We start from the raw sequence: 17,456 nt of genomic DNA on the forward strand, positions 1-17,456 counted from the left end.
ATCTTAAACTAGTGGTATAAACTGGGTTCCACAAATGAGTTGTCCATTTACTTGCCTGAACCACAGTGGACACAGATCTGTAATAACAGAGGGTGAGGTAGACATGCAAGCATTAACTTGTCATGTCTTGGTGCAGCTTTCAAATCACAGGTTAGAACTTTTATGAATCTACTAAACCCATCATCCGTTCATTGTTGGTCAAATGATTGCCACTGACGTGGGTCATCAGAGCGACACCTAATATTCGCAATGCTGCAGCACCCGGGCCTATAATGATCGCCATACATGGATTCAGCATTTGTTTTTTCTAAAGATGTGTCTGAGAATATTTCACAGATAATCAACAGCAGTCATATTTCAACACCCATCAGCATGGGATACTAATCTGCACGTTTGGCTTTTAATTTTGAATGTGAGAAGGGGAACTGGACTTTCCTAATTCCTCAGAATTCGCTCTGTGTGGCATCTTCCTCAAAGGGAAACTTTGTTGGTTGGATATATATATATATATATATATATATATATATATATATATATATATATATATATATATATATATATATATACAAAACAGAAGCAGAGAACTCTGGGTAGTTCTCAAGTTTAGGTGGAAAGCAGCTCCTGTATAGAGCATTCTCAACACCAGCGACACTCTAGATCTGCTCACCTCAAATGCCTGCCTTTCTATCAAAGTCTTTAAGCATAGGATTAGCACAGTGCTATCCACGCCGAGATAGAAATGGACAAAGTCTTTTGCCATTTCTACAGCAAAGTTTTTAAGCATAGGACTACCACAGTGCTGTCCTTGCCGAGCTGTAAAATGAAAAAAGGCATTCATCACTCTACTCCATATATATATATATATATATATATATATATATATATATATATATATATATATATATATATATATATATATATATATATATATACATATATATATACATATATATACATATACATATATATATATATGTATGTATACATATATATATATATATATATATATATATATATATATATATATATATATATATATATATATATATATATATATATATATATATATATATATATATATATATGATAGATGGAGTAGAGTGATGAATGCCTTTTTTCATTTTACAGCTCGGCAAGGACAGCACTGTGGTAGTCCTATGCTTAAAAACGTTGCTGTAGAAATGGCAAAAGACTTTGTCCATTTCTATCTCGGCGTGGATAGCACTGTGCTAATCCTATGCTTAAAGACTTTGATAGAAAGGCAGGCATATATATATATATATATATATATATATATATATATATATATATATATATATATATATATATATATATATATATATATATATCAAACAAGTCCTTGAGAAGCAGCATACCAGGGCAAAGACTCCACCCAGCGCTTCTAATCAGGAACGGACCACAACAAAAGGTATTTATTTTAAAGTGCTGTTTTATTTTCCATCAACATGACGCGTTTCGACCAGGTTGCCCCGGCCTTGATCACATGACATGCTTGAAAAGCCCACGCCCTTAAATACCTCATGGCTGCAATGAAAACACTCCCAATGTAGTATAGGAATAGAAAGCAGACTGTAACTTTGAAGTGCTAAATAAATAACACATAATATCATATACAGTATTTACAATTAGAAAATCCGGGGCAAGTGCCCTAATCAACTATAAATATCCGCGAATATCTATTTCAAAATAAAATTAATATAACAAGGGAGACATAAAGAGCCAACAATAAGGTACACCCAAAGTGAAATGACTAAATGTAAAAATAATCACAATATTAGTCAAAAAGAATTCCATTTAAAATTAGATGAGCAGATGCGAAGACATATCAAAGAAAGGCAAAACGTGATGTCATAGGCTAATCAACAATAGGTATTAGAAAATTATAGAAATACAGATTTTAGAATTTATCAAGTGCCTTAAATATCTGAAATATAGCTATCATATATAGAGAGTACGAATCACAATAAACATTTATATATATGGCAAATTCATTACACCCCTGCCAGAGAATTATCAGTAAAACTAAGAACCCAGTTAAACCAATAAAAACTCTTAAAACTTGAGTGAAATACATGAAACCAATAAATACAATAAATATTTCATTATAATGTCTAAAACTCAACAATGATATATATACACAAACATTCAAATATAAACACATTTCCAAATTTGATTATATATTAAAAATCCATTGAATAAATAGCAGAATTACAAAGACTAATAGTATTTCATCTTATAGAGTAAAAAATTGGAACATCTCCAAATTGATTATAGACCAGCAGACTATAATAAGCAGTTTAAAGAAAATTAACTAAATCTTCCCCAGTGTTAAGCCCATTCGGCATTTTAGTATTAAGGCGCACAATATATTGACTTTCTAATTGACGAAGTTTCTTTTCACGGTTTCCTCCTCTTATAGACTTAGGAACCGAGTCAATAACATAATATTTTAAATCCTGAAGTTTATTTTGGTGCACTAATTTAAAATGTCGGGCAACCGGATAGGAGGGGTCTGAATTAACGATTGCCCGTAAGTGCTGCAAAATACGATTAAAAACAGGAAGTTTTGTGCTGCCGACATAGGATAATTGACAACTGCATTCTAAAATATAAACCACAAAATCCGTTTTACACGTGAAATAGCCTGCAATTTGGTTGGGCATATTAGAAAAAGGATCAATAAAAGTCTGTTTATTTGTCCCAAACTTGCATGCACGGCATGAACTACATTTGAAAAAACCTTTCTTATTAGTAAGCCAGTTAACAGAACTAACTGACTCAGGGCTAGTTCTAACCAATGCATCCCTCATAGAGGGTGCTCTCCTAAAAGTGATTGTAGGTTGTGTTGCAAGTTCTGGTGCTAATGCTAGATCCGTTTTTAAAATAGGCCAATGTTTATTGACAATTTTTCTTACTTCTCTTTCTTGACTGCTGAACGTAGTAATAAGTCTCACCACAGGTTTTGCTTGAACCACAGAAATTGGAGAAGCTTCATCTGAATGAGGAACATCATCAGATGATGTCCCTTTCTTCAATTTGTCCAATGCAAGTTGCAAAATTTTAGGTTCATATCCTCTGGCGAGAAACCTATTCTTAGATTCAGTAAGACAAATATTCAAATCGTCTTTCCTGCTACAGATTCTTTGAATTCTTAAAACTCCCCATAAGGGATACTTTTAATAAGGTGCTTAGGATGGGCACTATTGGCATGGAGTATTGAATTACCAGATGTAGTCTTTCTGTGTAGTTTAGTACAAATGACACTCTCTTCTACAAAAATCTCAACATCTAAAAATTCAACTTTTATGTTACTTATTTGAACAGTGAATTCAAGATTAAGTGAATTAACATTAATCCTACTCACAAACTCCAATGCAGATTCTTTGGAACCTTGCCAAACGACACAAACGTCATCGATGAATCTCCACCATCGAATGGCGTGGTCAGTGAGCTCTTTTTTTGAAGGTCTGAGCCAGGACGTGCTTCTCCCACCAGCCTACGTGTAAACATGCATAGCTAGGGGAGAAGCACACCCCCATCGCGACACCTCTCAGTTGCTGGTACAATTCCTTATTAAAAATAAAGAAGTTGTTAGTTAGACAAATTTCTGTCATACGCAGCAACATTTTGGTGTGTTCATTATAACAGATATTTCTATCCGATAGAAAATGGCTTATAGCATTTAGACCAGCCAGATGATCAATACTGGTATATAATGAACAGATGTCCATCACTAAAAAGTGGTAATCTTCTTCCCACTCGACCTCTTTTAATTTTTCCAAAAAATGACCCGTGTCCCTGATAAACGAGGGAAGGTTAGTAACATAATCATGAAGAAAGAAATCAACATATTTTGACATGGCCTACAATAAACTCCCTTGAGCAGAGATTATTGGACGGCCTGGTACTGGCATGATTTGTTTATGGACCCCATTTTCTCCAATCTTGAAACTATTGATTGTGAGACCTCACTACCAATCTTATGGTCTGACCACTTTATGGTAAACTTCACCATTACCATTGGTCGCCAACTCAATATCCCTCCTAAACCTACTGAATCCAGACCTTCTAGAAACTGGAACAAACTAGACATGAATGAATTCAATCTCTATCTTGAGCACACTAGACCTCATATGGAAGGTAATTGTACTGAAGATGCTGAGGCTATTAACGCCTGGCTAGCAAAGGCTGCAGATGCATGCCTACCCCAACGCATGCAAAAACATAATCTTCACCATCCGCCCGCACCATGGTTCACAGCTACCTTAAAAATAGAAAAAACTATTTGTAAAAATCTTGAGCGCAAATGGCGAATAAAATACGATCCTGGTTCCAAGCAAATCTACAAAGCTGCTCTATCTAAATACCACTCTTTATGCAAAAATGCTAAAGTTGAACATGTTAACATAACCATCCTCGAAGCACAAAACCGCCCTAAAGCTCTCTTTAAGGTAGTACAGAGTCTATCGGGTGCATTATGTCAACCTAAACCACCATGCTTAGATACTGCACAATGTAATTCATTGGCCGAATTTTTTATAGCCAAAATAGATACCATCTACTCCAATTTTGAGAAACCTGTCCCCTCTCCCTCGCTGTCTTACTTACCCGCCCCTATCCCACTTTCTGAACAGCTGACACTAGATGACCTGTCTCTTACTTCAGGTCAACTAATCCCTTCCACTCTCCCTGAACCTATGATCATCTGTGATTCCAGAATTCCCCGAGAAACCAGTTCTCCTGCCTCTCTCTCGATCGATACTTGGGAGCCATTTAACATTACGACTCTCTCTGACATTATTTGCAAAATTAAATCCGGTTCTCCACTGGACCCCCTTCCTCCCCATATACTAAACAGACTGGATCATTCCTCTCTTGCACTTATTGTAGATCTTCTCAATACCTCCCTTAAAACAGCTTCAGTACCCCCTGCATGGAAACATGCAATGATATTGCCCCTGTTAAAAAAGACTAATGCAGACCCTAGCATTCCATCTAATTTTCGCCCAATCTCACTTCTTCCGGTGCTTTCTAAAATCATGGAAAAACACATCAACTCCCAACTGTCAACCCACGTTGAAGCAAGTGGATTATTACATCCATCTCAATCCGGGTTCAGACGTGGCTTCTCGACTGAATCCACTCTGCTAGGGGTCTCCGAAAACATCCGATGCCGAGTTGATAAGGGGGAAACCGTGGAACTCATTTTACTTGATCTGAGTGCCGCATTTGATACGGTTTCCCATCCCATCCTTATCAATGCCCTCAGATCATCTGGGATCATCGGCACAGCTCTCAACTGGTTTGTTAGCTTTCTTTCAGATCGCACCTTTCAAGTTTTCTCCTCGTCCCCTGCTTCTCAAACCTTCACATCGGCGTACGGGGTGCCGCAGGGTTCCATCTTGAGCCCCTTGCTATTCAATTTGTACGTCAGACCTTTGGCTACTATTGCTGAGCAAGCTGGGCTCACTATTTACTCGTACGCCGATGATACCCAGGTTATCTACTCCCTTTCCTCTGACTCTCACTCCCCCTCCTCTTCCCTCTGTACAGGACTGAGCAACATCGCAGCCTGGATGTTGGACAATAAACTGCAACTAAACGGGGGAAAAACAGAGGTTCTTCTGTTCGGTCACAACACCACCTTATGGGGACCTCGGCAATGGCCTGTTCAAATGGGCCCTTTACCTACCCCATCCAAAACAGCTCGCAACCTCGGTGTCGTTTTTGACGATCAACTATCTATGAAGAACCATGTGGTCAAAACTTCATCCACTTGCATCACTATCATCAAATGGTTGCGAAAAATCATTTGGATGCTTCCATTGGACACTCAGAAAACTGTGGTCCAGGCCCTTATCACCTCGAGACTGGACTACGGGAACATCCTTCTTCTGGGAGCCAGTAAAGAGGTGACGCGTAAATTGCAGACAGTCCAGAACATGGCTGTGCGACTCCTCTGCAAATTACCTAACATTTCCTCAACCTCCAATGCCCTTCGCTCCCTGCACTGGCTCCGAATTGAAAATCGGACAAAATTTAAGGCCCTTTGCATCATTCACAGAATAAATTCTGGTCTAGCTCCACCTTATCTCAACCCCTTGGCACAACTATACCATCCCCCTCGCAATTTACGATCTTCTAACCAACACTTACTTTCAGTTCCTAGAATTAAAAAAGCCAGAATGGGTGGCCGATCTTTTGCCTGGCTGGCCCCCTCACTCTGGAACTCTCTCCCCCATCAGACACGAACTGAATCCAACTACCTTAGGTTCCGCAGACAGGTAAAAACCTGGCTATTCAACATCTAATAGTTCTCTTCTGACTTTCCCCCCTCACCTTTTGGTTTTAGCGCCGGGAAACCTACGGGTAGCTGAGCGCTTTAGAAACTTAATTATAATAATAATAATAATAATGGACCTTGGGCAGAAGATATAATGTGGGAGTAATAGGGAACTCAGTTTTAAGAAAATTAAATTCATCCTTATTAATTAATCCCTCCCTCTTCCAATGCAAAAGTTCTTTTAGAACGTTTTCTTTAACTTTAAGCAAAGTGGGAAAGGCTACCTACTTATAACAATTAATGTCACTAAGCTGTTTCTTAGCCTCATCCATATATGCTGCCCGTGGCCAGAGAACAACATTCCCGCCTTTATCAGCTTTATTGACAATGATATTTTTATCCTTGCCAATTTTGTCCACAAGGCGTGAATATTGTTGTTCACTGTAATGTCTACGTTTGTTTTTAGACAAATAAGTTCTATGAAGGTTCTTCAAATCATCAACCACACAATCACCAAATACATCAATTGCGTCTCTAACCATGATAGGCATAAAAGTAGAAGGTGGGCGAAAATGCGTTTGGGCAGCCTTGCATGTAGTGATACCCATACCCAACAAATCCTCCTGAGTACTAATAGATTCTGTTTCATTTATTTCAGCCAAGTCATTCATAGTTCTTAACATTGGAACATCAGAAATCTGGAAAGCAGCACTAGGTTGACTAATTGTATCAATAATTGATGCTCTAGAATTCGCACTCTTCAGTTTATGGAATTTCATTAATTTAAGCTTTCTTATGAATTTAAAGATGTCAATTCTAGATTGAACATACTTAAAGTCTTTTTTTGGACACTAAGAAAGTCCTAAAGATAATAACTGGAGTTCTGCCGTGTTTAATTCTAGTTCAGTCATATTGATCACAGTGTTGACATTTGCCGTATTCACTATTTCTGTGTTCCCCTCCTCTTTTTTTAGGTTCTTTTGTTGAATCCGCCGCGCTTACGCATATATATGTTGAGGGTGAGGGGTTTGTAATAAAGGATTTTGGAATCGGATACCTGTGTGCTTGCCATCTTTCAATTCAAACGGAGTTGAACAGTGTTGGAATATATATATGTATATATATATATATATATATATATATATATATATATATATATATATATATATATTAAACACGCTTGAATAATATGAATTCAATGATTTTAAAGTGGTTGCACCTGCTTATATTGAGCTTGCAACGTCTGTTCTTGCTCTGTGCCATTCATGTGGCACATTCACAAACGAATCATTCTATGTTAAAAGAAAGCAAGGGCCAGTCATTAATCTCAGTAAGAAATTTAGGAGTCTTTTAGACAATAGTCTAAGCAGATTGACTCGATCCTCTTAACCTGTTGGGCCCATCACAGAAACCTGGATAATATTTGCCTGGTCTCATATAGCCATCCTGAGGCCAGGCATAACATCTCTTGTGGTCTTGCATCTGGACTTTGCAGCAAACTGAAAGGTGTCCAGAGGGGAAACGTTGTTTACAACGCATGCGTTACAACGCATGCATTACAACGCATGTCATTACAACTCATTTTTTACATTGCAAAATCCATTACAACGCGTGTCATTACATCATATAATCCATTACAACACATTCCCCAAAGTAGCGACCCAGTGGAGTTAGAATAGTAATTGTGTTGTAATGGATTATGCGTTGTAACGACATTAGTTGTAATTAATTTTGGATGTAAAAAATGTGTTGTAATGACACGCGTTGTAACGCGTGCGTTGTAAAGTGTCATATTCGTCACGGGCCGAAGCATCCAAGATCTGTGTTAATTTTTGGGGAAGGGAACATAAAAGACGATTGGCTGCCATTGGTCAACAATGTTTGCTTAAAGGTCGCCTGGCTTGTCCACCCTATTTAACAGTTAGATCCCATTTTTACAAAACAATGCTTGGCTGAAGCAGACCTATTGCAGAAATGCAGAGCCTTAAAGACGTCAGTACGATGATGGGCTTTTTCAGTGCCCATAACCCTGCTGTGAAATAAATTGTCGGCCACAAACAAGGGTGCGCGCCTAAGCAGGAACTGGCTGATAATGCAGGCTTCTCCCAGTTAGTCAGTAACACTTTCACTGTTGACTGTGGCTGAACATCGTTCGTTCATCTTTATCCAAGCCAGCAAAATACATTTTCTGAACTAGTTGAGTATAACACACAGATGCACGTGAAATCAGTCCATTTATAATATACCAGAAATGGTTCCTAAAAATGCTCCAAGTGGCATACCAAATAGGGACAACAAATGTTGAATGCATTGTGCCCTTCCAAATGCCCAAAGAACAGGTAAGCATGAAAACTCCAGTTCTATGCTTGAAACCATGTGGTGGAGACAACCACCAGATTACCTGGATGCTTCGGCAGCACGTCAAGGACAGCAGTGTCAAGACAAGGACACATAGGCTGCCCCTGAACAAATAACAAATTGCATCACACACACACACACACATATGCAACACACACATGCAAATGTAAGTTTTAATTGGTTTACGTAAATCAATGGATGCTTCATTAGAAAGCTCTGGCTGGATTGCTGTGACTTCCATTACTACCTTTTGCAGGAAAGGAAGGCGTAAAGGGTAAGGATAGCTGTGCTTAACAAAATTACTGCATGCAACAGACACACTACAGTGAATGCGAGGGCCAAGGGCCCAAAGTACTCATGGACAGGCTGAGATAGGCGTGGGCTCTGGACTCAGGTTTTAAGTACATACAGTTTATTTCATAAGTAAGCACAGTGGCTAAAATAGGTTGTATGGGGTAATTGCCTAGACCACTGCCACTTCGATGGGATCAATCGGATCACGAAAGAAGGATGAAAAGCCGATACTTGCTTTATCAGAGAAGACTTGTATTTTCACTGTCCATTCAAAGCATAAAAGGTGATCTTAGTACCCAGGGCAGCTTCTCCACTCGGTTCAGTTGTCGTGTCAGACATGCACAATGCAGCCCATAGAACATGATGAAGCACTTCTTTCTTACCTTATTTTCCAGCCGTCCAATCAGCTCAGCTAGCCGGTTAATCTGCGTTTCAAGCCCCTCCTCCTTAGACACGCAAGAACCTAGCAGGAGAAAGAGTAGCTTCATGAATGCAGAAGGTGGAATGCGTAAAGGTGAAATAGGGTTATGGCATGACATGGCTGCACCCTTCCCCATCTCTGAGCAACAAAAGGGTGAACATCAGTCTCCTAAACTACAAAATATACATAATATTTAAAAAACAGTTAGGACACCACATTTACACCATTTAGCTTTCATTCCACCTTTATGTGCCCTGAGAAAGGAATTATTTTTCCAGTATTGTTTATTAGACAATGCGAACTCCTGTGGAGTGGCATCACACAAAATGATGCCCTCCCCTACACAATGTGAAGAGGGGCCCCTTAGTCTCATATATCTTAGAGATATTCATTGGCTATCTGCTGGATAGGGGGCTCCCTTGTAGGGTTTGGGCCCCCCGGATGGTTGGGGGACCCACTGCACCGCAGTGAGGGCAGGGGCTTGTGTTACGCCCCTGCCACTATTATAAGAGTGACTCAGGTCTTAACAACTCTTATCAATGGCATCCAATTAATCAGGATGATTTGTATGTGCAGCTTCACTTTATGTATGCCTAGGTGTAATGGATTTGTTTAACCCCTCCCATGCTCATGCTCATGGGAGCGGTTCTCGTGTGCTCATGACAAGCTGAGCTCATCATGGCCATTAGAACGCTCACACGTGGGGATAATTCCACTGCTGTGCTGAGCGTTTTATTGAAACGGGTATGGCCGTGACGAGCTCAGCTCAACATGAGCACACGAGAACCGTGGCTATTGACGAGCTGAGCTCGTCATGAGCACCGGGGCTCTGTGCGCCCCCCCCTCCCCCCCAGCACAGCAGGGGAATCGGGCCAGCAGCCAAGGGGTTAAGGAACAAAAACCTGATAGAGTATTTACCAGACCCCAAGAAGTCTGCACGTGATGGATCAAGAGATAAGGCTACACATAATTGGAACCCAAAGCCAATGCACCAACTAACCACTTGAACAGGTGGCTGTGTTCTGTTCTTTGTTAAGGTCCACTAGGTGAGTCCGCATGCTGCTGTCATTGACTTGCTTCTAGCTTGTGCCTTGTGTTCACATCCACCACATGGCATCTTCTACAACAGAGTCAGCTGCTCTCTTCACCAAAGCCATAGCCAGTGCCAGTGTTACAGTCGTTGAGGTTATTGGTCTATGTGGTTAAGGAATGGGCATTTTCTATTATCATGGTTAGAGTATTTTTAGTTGAATCAAGATATAAGTATGGAGGATGTATGGAGACTGATTTAGAGCTTGGCGGACGGGTTACTCTTTCACTAACATGACAGCTATCTACTCTGCCTCACTACAAATGCATTACTTTCCATGGCACTTGTACTAAGGTGGACGGAATATCCATTTAGTTTGTGAAAGAGTACCCACCACCCAAACTCCAAATCAGGCTCTAAAACCATGAGAAGATATGCTTGACGATAAACCGTCCATGAAAACTGGATTACGGAAGAAATATAAATCTCCATTTTCCAACAATCAAAACAAGAATGGCAGTAGCCTTCAACTGTGGACTTCAAGTGAAACACGAATAAGCCGCTCCCGCAGTGGATTTAGTTCAATCTGGTACATCTTTTGCAAAGTTATGGGTCTTCCAGTGAAGCAAAGCTTGGTAACTCTTAACCTCTTCGCTGCTGATGACGAGCTCAGCTCGTCATCAGCCACGGTAGTCGTGTGCGGATGACGAGCTGCGCTCGTCAAGTAACGCGGCTTTTCGTAAATTGCCGCACACAGCGGGAAAAGCCGCCGCAGCGATGCAGTTAATTGCTTTCAATATTTCATTTTCCTAGCATGATAGCTATTATTTCTTCCAGGCTTTCATTTTCTAAGCACCAGGGACATGTGTTTTGCTCTTCATGACCTCTTCGGTGGAGCGCAGCAGTTAATGAGCACCCATTTCATTTGCAGAGAAACATGTAAAGACTAGTGCCTTCCTAACTTTTCAACAAACAGAATGTTACTGCAATGGTCATCTCCTTCTGGTGCATAGCTATTCTCCCAGGAACTATTGTAAGCAAGAAATAAAACCCTTAATTCTGCAGTACTCAATATAGGACAAGCGTTCACCAATTGCCTAGCGATTTCTTCCATTCTTTCAGTTTCCTAGCCTTAAATTTGAGTTTCGCTCTTTGGCGGAGCACAGCAGGTTAACAGGGATAATGGCTATGCCCCAGAGAGGGGTGATCCTTGCAACAACATACTGTTTGTTGAACAGTTAAGATGGCCCTGGTCTTTAAATGTTAAGCTGCAAACACGTTTGGTACCAGGGCTCGAGTCGGGGTACCACGTGGGTGGACGGCGTCCCCCACTTATTTTACCAGGGGGACGCCATCCCCCCTGCCAAACAGCTGGACTTCACTCTTTGGCCTCTCTGGGACGAGGAGCTCGACACCTTTAGTGACGTCATTTCCTGTCGTGACGTCACTTCCGGTGACCGCATCCCCCCACTTGTTTTTTTACGACTTGTGCCCTGTTTGGTACTCAGTGCTCGCTGTGCTCCACTAAAAACTCATCAAGAGCGAAACACGTGTGTGGGGCTCAGAAAAAAAAGATGAAAAAATTATTGGAAGCAATTATCAGTAAGCTAAGAAAATGTAATATTGGAAGAAATGAACAGTCACCAAGCTTGTTTGACAGGAAGAACTGAAAGAAGGACCACACAGAATGCACAGTGAGGGCCACTGTATCGTGTGTCGCTAGAAACCATCGGCTGAAGGCTATTGGTGAGTGCCAGTCCTTCTTAGAGGGGAGGCTTTGTTGTTTGCATTAACTAGATTATGAACATCGTTGTGGAAAAGACAATCATTTGCAATGTTCATCAATTGCTGTGTAGCGGGGTCTTTCTGATGGAAGAAACTGTATTTGCGGGAGTCACCCCGTGGCTGAGAGAATTTCACATTCTTTAGTATACTTTAATTGGTGGATATATTTAGAGTAGGTTGGTAAGGGGGCATCTTCCAAAAAATCAGTGGATGTTCTATGCACCCTACGTTTGGTTGCTTTTTTATTATATATATTTTTTAATTAATTTTGCACAAATACAGTTACAACAGTCTACTGTAAAGAAACGTGCAAGGCATGTTCATCACACATTAGTACAAGAGAATACCGGTTTACATTATATGCCAGTTGCCACTCCACATAGCACATGTTTCAACACATTTATATGTTGCACATTTCTACCCGTGTCTTCATATGTCCGAGTTAGTATCTGGGAAGGTCCTTTAATTCACAGAGAATAAATAAGTTGCAAGAGGAGCCCAGAAATTCTTAGGTCTAGATTGAATAGGGAGCTCTTCAGCGTGGCATGCCAACTGGTCTCTACAATGTACAAGAGCTTCAATCCATTTTTCCTGCCGTGGCACATTTTTACTATCCCAACATTTAGCCACATTCCTCGTAGCAAGTATCAGAGTAATTAGAACCAACCGCCTGTTCTGTGGCTCCAAGCGCTCACCAAGACCTAGTTGGCACATTTGTGGTGTACATTCCACTGCCTCCAAAACCATGTCAGATAGCGACTTTGTGACATGCTCCCAGAATGCATATAGCCTCCCACAACCTACGATTGGTTGCTTTACCTTATTTAACCCCTTCCATGCTGATGACGTCCGGGAGCCGTCATGGCACATAGTGCTCGTGTGCTGATGACGGCTCCCTGCCGTCATGACCACACCGGCAATCGGAATGTGCCGCACAGGCGCAGAATCGCGGCCGCGCCCAAGGGGTTAAAGACCGGGAGCCGCTTGGTTTCTGATGATGGAGCTTCATCCAGCTCCACATTAAAATCCCTTTGTTGGCAGCCCATCCTTCACAGTATCGTAACGGCAGCCTCATTTACGGCAGACTTTCTAGCACACTTGATTGTTCCTGTTTATGACCTCCATGACATGCACGATGCTGGCAAAGAGGAACAAGCATCGGCAAATCCAGTAGGTCTCGCCAATGGGCCAACTAGTGGCTTTGTCAGTCGGGTGGGGGTAGTGAGCGGGAGGACGGGTGGCATTGAACAGCATGACTATAAAGGAAAAGATCTATGACGCGGCCAACCTTGCCACGGCCATAGCGCTTGTTTTAAAGCAAAACAAGGGAGGGAAGGGGGTGGAAGCACCAGATGGGGGCAGGAGGAGGGGTGAAGAATAAGTAGCATAGAGAGCGGAGAGCCTAGGAAGCTGGGCGTGGATCAGGCCAGGGCTGGTGAGGCCTTGAAGATCAAAATAGAGCGGTAAGAGGCAACCAAATGGTTGAGCGAGTAGTGGGGACTGATGAACGTAAACATATCAAAAACACTGCTGAAATCATTTAGGTGAAGTGATGTGGTAACTTTCCCTCCTGGTCTGTGCTAAGGGCTGCTGCTGCTATTCACCCTGTGCTGTGTGACTAAACCTTGGTTAATATGGAGACCCCTCCTCTATTGTTTGCCTGGTGGAGCTTAAATGTACTAAAGATCATTTTCAATAAAAGGTCATTCCGGTCCAATTACATGCGAGGGCAACCTGTCGAAAAAACCTCTAAACTTTCCCCCATGTTTTTTGGTTCCAAGAACACCGGTTGCTGTTTTCTTGTTCTATTTTAGTGTATGCAAATATTGTGCTTAAATAGAAAGCGGGCATGCAGAGCTGGCACCAGATTGTGCGATCTGGCGGTTTTGCATTATGCCCTACAATGTTTGGACAGGGCAGGTAAGCAAGAAGAGAAGCCACAGAACACACTAAATGATTTCAGTGAAGTGATGTGGTAGCTTATTTCAACTCTTGCAAGAAACATCGGTCTGTAAATTAAAAAACAAACTCTTACGTCCTCGGGTTTTGTTTGCTCATCACCGTGGTATTTGCCCCCGCTGCCCATGCTGTGAGACGTGCCTCAAATGAATGGAGTGTCTCTCCTGCAGCTTGTCTGCTGTCCCTGGTAGTTTTGCAGTCAGCATCATGAGTGTACGCTGCGTGGTGGTAGGAAACCTCTGCATGAACTCTGGCGTTCTCGTGAGCCCATGGAGTGTCAATCTAGCAGCAGCGTCTGATGCTCACAGGGTTACGCTCTCTGATTGGCTGCCTCTCCATGCGCCTTCCCAATGTCACTCCTGCAGTCAGGGGCAGCTCTAGGCTTATGGCGGCCCTGGGCAGGGAGCCTAGGTAGGGGGCCCCGGAAGAGGGGGTCCGGGTGGGGCAGAGCGCGGAGGCCAGTGAAGAGGGGGGGTCAGGGTGTTTGGAAGTGGGACAGAGCTGGAGGCCGCCAAATCCCTGCCAGGGGCCGCATTGCAAATATGTATCCATCCTCAGAGGATTATTATATTAAGGATATATATTGGCGTAGTGGCCCCTGGGGTTGGGTGGGCCTGTGCAGGTGCACAGCTTGCTCATGCCTAAGGCCGCCCCTGCTGCAGTGGCATATCTACCGGCTTCACAAATTGTGCCCAAGCCATCGAGAGAGACCAATATGAAGAAGAAGAAGGGTTAAAATGGCCTCTTTGTTCTCTGGTTGTTCATCTTCCTTGGGCTGCACTGTGGTTTGTCGCCTGTTGTCGCGGGCGACCAGCGGAGGGACACTAATCATTAGGTATCTAATCTGTACTTGGTCCATGTGCCACGGAAAGAAAAAGAAGTGACGTTTTGCAAGGTCTGCCCATTGAGAAGGCAACAAAGAATAGTGACAATGATGCCAACAAATGGTGATGTGTGGGTGGTTTCCAAGCTTAATATTAGACACAAGAGTCTTACAAACCCGACCTAACAAGCAAGATCGCATGCTCCAGCCCACGCGCTCGCAGGCTCGACAGGAAAATGTACATTGTCCCTCACACCCTGGGAGAAAACTCCCAGCACGCCTGGTCCCTATAATTTTTTTATTACACAATAAACACCAGTATTTCAATTTGTTTGTCTCTGTAAAACTCAAAAACAAGACGACTGCCATGAAAAAGCAAGCTGGCCTGCGGTACATTTTTATTTAAAGCTTTCCTGCCGACACAGCGGGGGACGTCAAGGTTACCAGGCGGACCCTCCTCTTCACCAGAAGGCTGGTAGCCAGGGTAAGGGGTCTAAATGATGCCATATGTAAGATTTATGAACACATTCAGTGCCGGCTTTAAGGCAGTGCAACGGGTGCGGCCGCACTGGGCGCTGACCTGTGGAGGGGGCGCTGACCTCAAGAGGTGGTGCTGTGTTTAGCAGTAACTTATGATTGGAGAGATGAGGGGCACTTTTGCCTGGTGGTAGTGAGAGAATCCAAGGAGGTGGACATGGGGTGTGGGAGCACCAAAAATGATTATCGCACTTGGCACCACCGGTGCTAAAGCCGGCTCTGAACACATTCTCATTTTTCTGTTGAGGTGAGTACACCTTTTTCCAAGCTGATGGTGGGCGACAATAACATTTCAATAAAATCCATTCCGCACGTCATCTACAGATCATAAAGCAATCTGACTTTACAAAAAGAATTCCTTACCAGTCTGAAAAATCTTCCTGTGCTCCTTTGTAGCAATCCTGTTATTTGGGGTATAATTAGACACAGGCTCTTCGTACCAGTGGTCACCATGGCCTTGAGTGGGTTTACTGTGGTACTGCCTAAAAACAATGGTAAAATACAGGTTAAAGATAATATCACTCTAGGTGCAGAAGACCAACTTGTTTGCTTCCAACCTGAAACATCAAATAAGTTACAATGCTTTTGTACATAAAGGGCACAAAGTTTCCTATGCTTTTTTTGACTGACCATCCTACTTTACATATCTACGGAAGTGCACATATTCCAGAACAGTCAGTCATCTTTACAATATGTGCACTTTTTTGAGGGGGGAGTTTTATATAGCGGAAATTTGACCAGAAAGTATCAGAGCACTTTACATGAGCACCAGTTGCGTTACAAACGGAGACATTCATTTTATGTTAGGCCCGGGGAGATTTCGGGATTTGCCTAGAATCACAGGATGTGCAGCGTCCCTACCAAGGCTCAAACTCTGTTCCCCTGCGTCGACGTTGACAGCTCTAGCCATTAGGTCACATCCTCTCCCACTTAAATAGTCCATAAAAACTAAATGACATGAATGTAATTGTTTCTCAAATTCCCTGGACAAGGATTTCTTTGTCCCTCAATGTTTGCATTATCTGTAGAATCCCTTTCTATTGATTTCTATAGGCACCTCTCATACGTGCTCCTTATTGGCCATCAATGCAAGTTTTGTATAGCGCGAACAAGATTCTTGCAGATATCAGAGCTCTTTAGATACATGTGAGAGGAGAGTGCAATAAAGAAGAATTAATAAGGTAATTTGAGCATACATGGGAAAGGCGAACGCAGCCGAAATACAATGAGGAGGCAAACAGGCAAACAGAAAATGCTAAGTTAAGGTTCAGGTGAATTTAGCCATGAGGATAGCTTTGACTTCTTTTTTGAAGAAAGCAGTGGATGAGATGATTCCCGTTTCTGGTGGGAGGGCATTCCAGATCCTGGGGCCATCCCTGAGAAGAAACGCTTGTACGTTTTTTTCTTGTGGAATTTTTGTGGTTTCAAAAGGAGAGTTTCTGAGCTTCTTGTGGCTCTTGAGCCTCCTGAGATTGTCAATTTTTGATCAATGTAGCTGGGCGAGCTGTGATGTAAGGCTTTGTGAGTAATGCATGCGATTTTCAGGTGTATTCTGGCTTCGAGCGGAAGCCAATTCAGAGATTTTAAGTCCGGAGAGATGTGGGAGCGTTTTTTTTGATCCGGTTATGAGCCTTGCTGCAGCATTGATGGAGGCTCGTAATGGTGCGGTTGTTGATAGAGGGAGGCCGCAGAGGGCGGTAATTCCATAGTCAATCTGAGGGATAACTAGTGCTTGAACGGCAGTTCTAAAGTCGTTACCTGGAAGGAAGGGTTTCAGTTTTCTCAAAGTGTTGATTTGGAAATTAGCTCCCTTGGTTGCATTGCTGATATGTCGTTGCATATTGAGATTTGAGTCGAGGGTGATGCCTAAGGATTTGGCTGAGTCTACAATGATAGGTTGGACATTGAAGGCAGTGAGGTGTTTAAGCCAGTCCTGGGCGATGGG

At 42.2% G+C, this 17,456-nt stretch overlaps 1 protein-coding gene across 1 annotated transcript in view; it reads right to left on the reverse strand.

The window, feature by feature from the left end:
* Window positions 1-17,456, reverse strand: part of LOC147669872 (N-terminal EF-hand calcium-binding protein 2-like) — a 420,936-nt gene that overhangs the window by 261,599 nt on the left and 141,881 nt on the right. Inside the window, exons 4-5 of the mRNA XM_086948186.1 lie at window positions 15,875-15,993; window positions 9,340-9,419 (exon numbers count right to left, since the gene is read on the reverse strand). Of these exons, the coding sequence (XP_086804312.1) occupies window positions 9,340-9,419; window positions 15,875-15,993 (199 nt within the window). The remainder of the gene's footprint in view (window positions 1-9,339; window positions 9,420-15,874; window positions 15,994-17,456) is intronic.

Source organism: Lissotriton vulgaris, unplaced genomic scaffold (assembly GCF_964263255.1).
Source record: "Lissotriton vulgaris unplaced genomic scaffold, aLisVul1.2 SCAFFOLD_1212, whole genome shotgun sequence".
In the NCBI taxonomy this organism is placed as follows: Eukaryota; Metazoa; Chordata; class Amphibia; order Caudata; family Salamandridae; genus Lissotriton; species Lissotriton vulgaris.